Genomic DNA, 9828 nt, shown 5'->3' on the forward strand with positions numbered 1-9828 from the left:
AAAAATGTGAATGTTGGTGTGGGGGTTGCCTCCTGACGTTTTTTTTGTTGTTGTTATGATGGTGTTTGGTTGTGGGGGCTTTTGCAACGGGGGTAGGGAGTTCCTGGGGATTGAACCCATGAGGGCTTTATCACTGGGCTAAATTCCCAGCCCTGTTTTATTTTTTATCTTGAGACAGGGTTTGACTAAGTTGCTGAGAGCCTCACTAGGTTGCTGAAGTTGGCCTTGAACATGTGATCCTCCTGCCTCTACCTCCAAAATTGCTGGATTACAGTTGAGCACCACTGCACCTGGCCATAGCCTAATTTCTTAAGTCAGAATAATCTGGAGAAAGACCCTTCTTTTTAAAATGGTCTCCCCAGGAAAGTTAGATGTAGTCAGCCCGGTACTAGTCCCTCCACTCCTGAAACAGGATAAATCTTACCAAAAGTCAGAACGAGTCCTCTTTGCCTCTGGCGCCCTCTTGTGGGCAAAGGAGGTTCAAACATCCTTTTCCTCCAAGTTTTCCATTGTCAACCAGGGTCCCCCTAACAAACAAGAAGGTAGGTGGGCCTTCACCTTCAGAATATGGCACAGACACTACTGCCTATTTACCTGGCTTTTTAAATTTTAGATTAAAATTTTTTACTTAAACTTGTCTTCTAGCCAGACACAGCAGTATTTATCTACAACCCAAGCTACGCAGGTGGCTGAGGCAGAAGGAGCCAAAGTTCAAGGCCAGCCTAGGCAATTTAGCAAAGTGAAAAATAAGGGCAAGGGATGAAGCCCAGTGATAGAGCACTCCTGGGTTCAGTCCCCAAGGAAGGAAAGATTAATGCAGTGTGGAAAATCTGAACCAGTCGTGGTGGTGCACACCTGTAATCCCAGTGACTCAGGAGGCATGGGCAGAAGTTCAAAGCCAGCCTCAGCAAAAGTGAAGTACTAAGCAACTCAGTGAGACCCTGTCTCTAAATACAATACAATATAGAGCTGGGCTGGGGCTCAGTGGTCATGTGCCCTGAGTTCAATCCCCATTAGCCTCCTTGCCCCCCCCCCAAAATACAATATGAAAAATCTGAAAACTTATCCATGAACTTTTCGTACCCTGTACACTAAAATCATTGATCTGTCTTGCACTTTTTGGATTTTTTACATAATCATGGCCTCATGCATTGGTCCTTTGGAAAATAGCGTTTTGCCAGGCATGGTAGCACACGCCTGCAATCATAGCAGCTAAGGAGGCTGAGTCAGAGGGATCATGAGTTCAAAGCCAGCCTCAGCAACTTAGCAAGGCCCTAAGCAACTCAGCAAGACCCTGTCTCTAAATACTATATTAAATAGGGCTGAGGATGTGGCTCAGTGGTTACACACCCTGGGTTCAGTCCCCAGTATGAAAAAAAAAACAGAAAAGAAAAAAAAATTGTGGTTCCACTAAGATTTACAGATTTTCCACTCTCATATACTGTAGCCAAAAAAAAAATTTTTCACATTAGTTAACATCATAGTTGACCTCCTGAAAAAAGTCTTAAAGTACTATCAAATTCATGATGGTCAATACAAGTTTTCCAAAATTTTAATTTTGAAACCTCAGATTTTTATCATTGGTAATAAATGACAAAATGTGAATTATTTCCCCTGAGGTGCTAAGCTTCCCTTTTCATTTTCAAGAACATGTCTGCCTAGTTGCCCAAGTCCAAAATTCCATGGCTAGTCAGTCATCCGAAGAGGATGAGAGAGGCCTAAAGCACCACGTGGGTATTTCCCCATTGGTCACACGGGATATTAAAGACTGGTACTTGGGGGCCGAGATTTAATGGAATTAATAGTTAGGCTACTTTTTCCTGGGTGTTGTCAATGAAAATGACTGGCTGGTTTGTTTTGGTTGGAGCACCTTCTGGGGAAGGAGAGGTGGCCGCTAGGACTTGCCTGGCTCCCTGCCTAGGCGGCAGCAGTGTCATCCACAGTTGCTTTTGTACCATGATGCACATCTCAACACGTGGCAGAGGCAAAGTGTCTCAATGTTATAATGAAGATAGTTTTGACATCATAAACCAGAGGATCTTGGGGACTGTCCACAGACCACACCTTAGAACAGTTTCTAGACACATTTCAAGCCTCAAAAATAACCTCAGTTCAATATTTGATGGTCCCTCTTGCTGTCTGTGAGCGCCTCGGTGTGGCACCCTCTGAGGTGACATCTCTGATTTATAGACATTCAGGTGTTTTCTAGTTTCCCCCTCAGAAACAGTGCTGCCCGATGTCCTTGTGCTGACTTGGGCCCGGGGTCAAGGAGAACCCACTGGAGTTCCACTCCGCCCACCGCCTGGGCTCTCTCGCACCTGTTGCTTGCAGGTGGAGCATGACCCCGCCCATGGTGAACGCTTACTACTCGCCTACCAAGAACGAGATCGTGTTTCCAGCTGGGATCCTGCAGGCGCCCTTCTACACCCACTCCTCGCCCAAGTAGGCCATCTCCGGTGCTGATGCCCCGATGGGTCCCCCACCCCTTAGCCAGCCCTGTGTCTGCAGCTGACCCTGACAGCCATCTTACTGAGCCATCTGCGCCCTGGTGGCCAGGTGGCCTAGGATTGCAGCGTCGTGGGTGCAGAGCGCAGCAGCCCCCGTCCCCTGCCTTCCCTCCAGGGGTCTCTGGGGCCGAAAGCTCCTGCAACCGGGTAACGTGGCACAGTTGTGCAGTCAAGAGCCCCATGTGGGAAATACTGCTGTGACAGTGGCTTAGAGCAGTCACAGCCAGGGAGTTGGCGGGTGAGGGCGCTGTCTTAGAAGCTAGACTCCTGGGATGACCGTGTGGAGCTTGGGAAGAGGTGCTGGCCCATTCCCAGGCTCCGTTTGCTTTAAAGCTTAACTGCTAGTCTGTGGGAGGGGACAGTGATCCTCTAGAGTGTCCAGCACGTGCATGTCACCCACAGGGCACAGCTGGCTCCCTTAGACTGCTCAGCCTCCCACTGTCTCCAGGGCTGTGTCCCACAGAGCCCCGAGAGACTCTGCTACATCTCAGGCCCAAGAAGTGAGGGCCACATGACAGGGCAGGAGCCAGAGGCCTTGTTCTCACTTTGCATTTCTCCCTCCAGGGTCTTAAACTTTGGTGGCATTGGTGTCGTCGTGGGCCATGAGCTGACTCATGCTTTTGATGATCAAGGTACAGGTTCCTTGGGGTCCCTCCAGACAGAGCCCATCAGCTTCTTAGCCCTGCTGCCTCTGCTCCCTGGGACTTAGCTTTGGAGAGAAGGACCAGAGTCTAAACCCTGGCTCAGCCGCTTGCCAAATGCTCTCAACTCGGCAAGTTACGTCATTCTCCAAGCCTCCTTATCTGCAAAATGGGTGCAACAGATCCAGGTAGGGGTGGAGAGGATCGTGTGAAGTCTATAGCGAGCACCTTCTGCAGGGTGCTGGGTGCTCGGTGCAAAGTGGGAATCAGAGACGTAGAAGTCACACCCTCCTCAGCAGCTAATGTCCAGGGTCTTCCTCAACTGCCCCCTGCTTGGGGACAAGAAGGAAGTGGTAGAGACCCTGGAGACCAGGCCTGTCATGTGCTCCTGATTCTGTCAACTCCACTAGCCCCTTGCTGGCCTCCATTCATTGGGATCCAAGGCCCTTGGCCAGTGGAGATCCACCTCGAGCCTTTGCACAGCCGCTCAGCCGCCTGCTTGACCACTTTCCCCCACCCTCTCGACCAGTTGGAAGCTGTTGTGTGGTTAACCAGGCAAGAGGCCATGTGGAACAGGGGGAAGGGTGAGGAGGGTCAGATTTGGGGTGTTTGACTTGGCTGGAAGAGTTGGGGGGCACTCTGGGTTTTGAGCCTGAGTAACTAGGAGGGTGGTGGTGCCATCGTATGGTGGCAGGTTTGGTGAGGGTACGTGTATGTGACTTATTCCTTCTGTGCCATGCTGAGTTGGATGTGACCTTGGGTGTCCTGCTAAGGCAGTTGAATATCCAGATCAGGGAAGAGGCTGGCGCCAAAGTGCACATTGGAGAGCCATCGGCATTGTATGGCGTTTTAGGCCTTGGGGTCAATTGCACTCCCCTTTAGGGAGGGAGCAGAGAAAGAGGAGGGATCCTCCAGGCTGAGCCGAGGCCCAGACCCCAGAAACCAGCCCCAGCCTGCACACTAGCCCCTCGCCCCTGTGTCTTGGCTGCCCTCAACCTCTGGCCTTCTCTCCTCCCAGGCTTACCAGAATTGGGTAAAGAAGAATGGGGAGGAGCAGACCTTGCCCATGCTGGGTCTCACCAATGACCAGCTCTTCTTCCTGGGGTTTGCACAGGTGAGTTCATTAGGGGAACAGGTACAGGTCCCCTCCGATCACCAGCTCCCTAACTCATCAGACCATCTTCAGGTCATTACCCTGTGAGGAGGTGAGCTTCCTGTCATTAGAGAGATTCAAGGAAGGGCCAAGAAAGAATACTAGTATCCTGTATGTGGTGGAGTAGGCCCCTCCTGGTTCTGGGGTTCTAGAAACTTCTTAACATAGCCAGACACGGTAATGCATGCCTATAATCCCAGCTCCTTGGGAAGCTGAGACAGGAGGATCACAAGTTCGAGGTCAGCCTCAGCAACTTAGCAAGACTCTATCTCAAAATAGAAAATGAAAAGGGTTGGGATGTAGCTCAGTGAGAGAGCAGTCCTGGGTTCAGTCCCTAGAACTGGGGGAGAAAGAAATCAAGACCCACCAGGTCGGCACTTGAGTTGGCCTTCAGTTGATTCCCAGAGCTGCTTCTCGAGAGAGTGTCCTGCCCAGGAAAGAGGAGATCTGGACTAAATCCAAGATTTGTAGAGTTTGGGCAGAATCCCAGCCTGGTACGTTGGCATCAGACAGAGACCTGGCTCTGGCTGAAGAGACACAGCTCGGTGACACCTGCGTCAGAGAGGGGCATGGGCGCACACCAGCCTCCCCTCCGACCCACCCACGGGCCTTCCTGACTCCTTAGGGTGTGAGCACCAGGCGAGGGCTCATTCCACCCCTGCACAGTGACCCCAGCTTCTCCCCCTTGTTCCCTCAAAGGTATGGTGCTCTGTCTGTACGCCCAAGAGCTCCCACGAAGGCCTCATCACTGACCCCCACAGCCCCTCCTGCTTCAGGGTCATCAGCTCCCTCTCCAATTCCAAAGAGTTCTCAGAACACTTCCACTGCCCCCTTGGGTCACCCATGAACCCTCGTCACAAATGTGAAGTCTGGTAAAGGGCAGAGCACAGAGAGCCAAGGCGGAGGAGAGGAAGGGGCTGAGGACGATCCCCAAGGGGAGGCTGCCGAGTCTGCCCCTCCTTCCAGCCCCTTGGCCGCCCAGGGCCCCTTCCCCGAACTGGAGGGTTTGCAGCCGGCACTGGGCCAGGTGGGGGTCCTCCGCATACCCGAGTTGCTCCCCTGTGCAGACCGGCATCCCAGCGTGCACCAGCTCCAGCGGACATTGGGGTATCCGGCTGGTGGCTCACCAGGCCTGGTCCCCACAGCGACAAGGGCCAGGGGACACAGCCCCCTCGCCCACATCCAGCACCACATAGACCACAATTACCACTGTGTCAAGTGATTTAAGATATATTTTTTGGGGAAACTATTTTTTAAACATTGTGGAATACACTGGAAATCTTCAGGGAAAAATGCATTTAAAACATTTTTTTGCGTGAAGGGTTGTTATATTTATTATGTTTCCTTTTTTTTTTCCTAAATAACCTGTGGACAAGGAAGCCCCACTGATTTACCCCCTCACTGCAAGGCTGGGCTGAGGCAGGGACACACACACACCTGCCCCAGGCCACTAAGCAAATCCTCTGACTGTTGTGACTACTGCATGGCTACCCACAGACAGGAAATGTGGGAGCCAGGCAGAGGCCCAGTTTATGGCCAGCTGCTCTCAGCTTGCTGCCTCTGCCCCCAGAGTTCAACCATGGAAACCCCAGCAAGGAAGACCTCATCCCCACAGTCACAGCAGGGGACTGATGGCTATGGCAGATGAAGCCAGGTCAGGGTCCCCAGCATAGTCTGAGGGCACCCAAGCGCCCTGGATCTGGAGCACAGGGCCCTCCAGCACCAGATGCACGCAGCTGCCCATAGACCTTCTCTTTTGGCCCTTCCTCTTCGGGTCACCCCGTGGGACCTGTTGCTTCTCTGTAGCAACCCCCCACCCCAGCCATTCTGGGCTCTGCCTTGCAGGATCCCTCTCCCCCAAGGGAAGGGGGAAAGAGACTGCCATTCTTGTCTCCAGAAGGGTCCAGATCCTCCCCTGAGCCCCGTCCTCAGCCCCAAGCCTGGTCAGCTTCCAGACCAGTTTTCTAGTGCCTTATCTGAGGCTGCGGCCTGGGCCGTGCTGAGGAGATGACCCTTGCCCCAGTGGCTTCTGGCCTCCTCAGTGGAGCCCCCAAGTGTCCTGATTGGAACCCAAGGCCATACTCCCACTCCTGATGCTCACAGGGCCACCCGTCAGCCCCCAGGAGCTCTGGCCTGCAGGACTGTGGCCCTGGGTAGTAGAAGGTAGATGCTGCTGCCCTCACCCTGCGCTCCAGCCATCAAGGCCCCCTGGTTTAGATCAGGACGGCCCCTGCAGCTGGACAGGCTCCCCTCCTTAGACAGGAGGCTAAGGGAAGGGTTCCTCAGCGCAGTCTGGCCCCCATGGAGTCAAGAGACCAAGAAGGTCACCCCTTCCTAGAGGCCACAGCTCCTCCCAACAGCGGATGCTCAGGCTCCACCAGGTAGGTGGACCCAACTGCAGCCGCACAGCAGCTCCTGTGAGAGACCAGGCCCTGCCCCTTGGTGCGCCCCTTACTGAGGAAGCCTTGTCCAAGAGGCACAGACAGCTCGGGTCAGCAGGAGGCTTGTGAGTGGACTCCAGGTGAGGCTCCTGTTCCTCACAAACAAGTTCAAGGCCTGGGAGCTCTTTGGGAGAAAGAGAAGAAGGAACCAGGGAAGGAGCTAGAGCCAGCCACCTGGGAGGTGGGCCTTTTCCATCCCTGCGCCTCCCTGTGCCTCCGCTGCCCCACCCTCCTGCCTTCCCCAGGGAAGGGTGGTCCAGGAAACTGTCAGTGCTACCAGCCAGATACAAGTGTCTTGGGCTGGAGTCTAGCCAGAGGGAATGGAGATGGCACTCCCCGTCAGGATGTGCAGGGCAGGGGGAGAAGTCCAGGCCCACGCAGAGGCAGCGTCCCCACTCCCATTGCCCCTCCACAGTGTCAAGGCCAAGGGGAAATGGGCAGCTGCACTCCCAAGACCAGGGGAGCCTTGGGCTTGCTTCTCTGTGGGCACATGGGTGTGGGGTTTGGAGGTGGGAATCTATTTTTTGTATTATGTTTCGTGCTACTGTAGTTTTGTGTGTCACTATTGTAATTAAAATAAAGTACTTGTATCAAGAGCCACTTGTGTCTGAGTGTCCTTCCAGGGTGCTGTGCATCCTTTGGAACCACAAGAAAGCCCCAGCCAGCCCAGAGCGGCCCACCCTAGCCTCACTAGGAAGAGGCTTTGGACCCTGCGGAACAGCTGGAGCTTCCTCCTGCCTGCACCCACCTAGCCGGCACCCCCACTGCCAGCCAGGCTTCATGGGCAGGCTTGTGTGCACCCCCTACCCGTGAGAATGATGCATCTCATGGCCTGGGCCCAAAGGGCTCCCTGGTCAACGTCATCTTTCCATTATCTCAGAGCAAAAGAGTTTCTGGATCTCAGATGCTTGGGCAGGGCAGGCAGGAAATTCAAAGAGGTCCAAAAAACAGCCTCTGCTGGCTTTTACATGTGTTCTTCCTGCTGCCTGGAATGTTCTGACTTCCCCACCTGGTGAACTCCTACCATCCTTCAGTGCCCCATTCACCATCACCTCCTCTAAGAAGCTTCAGGTCTGCATGGGGGCGGGGGGCTCACACAGGCTTTCCTCTCCTTCCAGAGGGTATTAGTTTACTAGGACTGTTGTAACTAGGTACCACAAACACGGTGGCCTACACGACAATTCAGGTGTTGGCCTCCCAAGTCTCTGGGGTTACGGGTGTGGGTCACCAAGCCCAGCCTGACTCTACCTGTCTTTAAAAGGAGTAGGTCATTTCTCTGTTTCTCTGGCTATAAGACCTACAATGTACTCTCTTCTTCTGTCTTTGTAACCGTCAGGTATGGGCGACAGTGAGGATGCCAGAGAGAGTGATATGCTTTGAGCTCAGATTGTCCCCATGAGGTGTGAAGGGGCCTGTGAGGCCCATAGGCCCCAGTGTCTCTCTCCGGGGCAGCTGGGAGAGCCCCCTCCCCTCCACCTCTTGTCCTCAGGAGAGCAGCCTGTTAAAAGAGCAGGTTCCTCTCTGTCACTGGCTCCCACCTCTTGTGTTTGACCCTGTTGTGTCCTGTTTTGTCTGGGGCAGTGCCAGGATTAACCAGGCCTCAGGCTGCAAGCGCCCCACTGAGCCACACCCCAGGCCTCCAGCTTCTTTCTGGAGCCCAAACAAGCCCTTTCCCACTGAGGCTCTGGGTCCCTTTTGTCCTTCAGGCTGGAATGTTCTCTGCACAGAGGGCACACCCCTCCCCAGCAGGATGGATGCATGAATTCTGTTTAGACCTGCCATGAGTCATGTGCCTATTGGAGTGCATCCATGTGCAAGAATTCTCACCTGCCTCCCCTGGAGCTCACAGTCTGTGGGACAGAGAATTTCTCAGCCCTGATGCTCAGAGGAGGTGTCATTCGGGGACACTGGGTTGCAGGGCAGGAAGTGGCTGAGTTGGGTTCTGAACCCAGGCTGCTCGCTTGGAAAACGTGAGAAGCCGCTAGAAACAGAATGCCCCAGGGATGCCACGTGTGCAGAACACGCATGCGCGTACACACACACACACACACACACACACACACATGAAGGCACAGGATGGAGGAGCTGGCTGCTGCCCATCCTTTTCCCAAGAAGGGAGCTTTTAGCCACCCTTCCCCCAGCCCTGGGCCTGCAGATGCCCTCCCTCCAGACAGGCCACCTCCCAGGGACTAAGGACAGGCTCCTTCCTCCCCGGGCTGGGGTCCCAGCGCCCCTTGCCATTCTCATCTTCCTAGATCCTCGCCCAACCTTGTTCTCCCCCCCAAGCAGGACTTGAAACCCCAGCCTGGCCCTTCACACTTCTCCTGACACATGTGGAAACACACAGGATGTAACTTGGGAACAGCTGGAAAAAGTAAGCAATCTGTAACAATCCTGTAAGCAGAAGGGCCTGCAGAGGCCTCTGAAAGGGTGCGGGAGCAGGGGGTTAGGACAGACTTTAAACTTCAAAAGAGTTTGGTCCACTGAAGAGCCCAACCAGAACTTGGAAAACCTCAGAAGAGAAAACTGAGAAACTTTACCAAAGACCATCAGAGAATGCCCTTGAGCACCCTGCCAGTGGGCGGAAAATTCCAATGTAATATTCAATGCCAGCTCTCCCAAAATTAATGTGTGATTTCAGCGTACTCTCAGCCAAAACCCCAAGATAATTTTGCATAGAATTTGACGAGCTGCTTCACATGAAAGGGAAAAAGCACAATCAAGACAATTCTGAAAAAAACAATTGAAACAACGAAGGAGCTATATTCCATATGCAAATATTTATAAAGCAATGGTAAATGAGAGCTGCTGTAGGTTAGGAACAGGTACCAAACTGGAATAGACCAGAAGCCAGAGACAACCCTGCACATATATAGGAATTAGTGTAAGATAGAGGAAGCACTTCGTGAGTGGAGAAATAAACCATTTAATAAATGGTGTTGGGAGATCCATTTGAGAAAAACTGAATTTAGATGGAATTCCTTCCTACTGTGTACATCAGGAAGTTCTCTATGCATTAGAAACCTAAACAGACTAAAATTATAAATGTATTAGATAAAATATAACAATCTGTTTATAACTTTGGA

The 9828-nt window shown here is 52.8% G+C and overlaps 1 protein-coding gene across 19 annotated transcripts in view; it reads left to right on the forward strand.

The window, feature by feature from the left end:
• The window catches only part of LOC101960083 (endothelin-converting enzyme 1-like), a 121271-nt gene extending 113933 nt beyond the window's left edge, over positions 1-7338 (forward strand). For 15 of the 19 annotated variants that reach the window (XM_078035896.1, XM_078035898.1, XM_078035897.1 and 12 more), the window contains 5 exons: positions 2332-2442; positions 3072-3139; positions 3559-3732; positions 4167-4262; positions 5001-7338. In XM_078035896.1, coding sequence (XP_077892022.1) covers positions 2332-2442; positions 3072-3139; positions 3559-3732; positions 4167-4234 — 421 coding nt within the window. In that variant the 3' untranslated portion in view covers positions 4235-4262; positions 5001-7338. Of the gene's footprint in view, positions 1-2331; positions 2443-3071; positions 3140-3558; positions 3733-4166; positions 4263-5000 lie in introns of those variants that run through there. The other 4 variants (XR_013432531.1, XM_078035904.1, XR_013432530.1 and 1 more) reach the window with 3 other exon arrangements.
• The last annotated feature ends 2490 nt before the right edge of the window (positions 7339-9828 follow it).

The sequence above is a fragment of the Ictidomys tridecemlineatus genome, unplaced genomic scaffold, assembly GCF_052094955.1.
Source record: "Ictidomys tridecemlineatus isolate mIctTri1 unplaced genomic scaffold, mIctTri1.hap1 Scaffold_130, whole genome shotgun sequence".
Taxonomy (NCBI): domain Eukaryota; kingdom Metazoa; phylum Chordata; class Mammalia; order Rodentia; family Sciuridae; genus Ictidomys; species Ictidomys tridecemlineatus.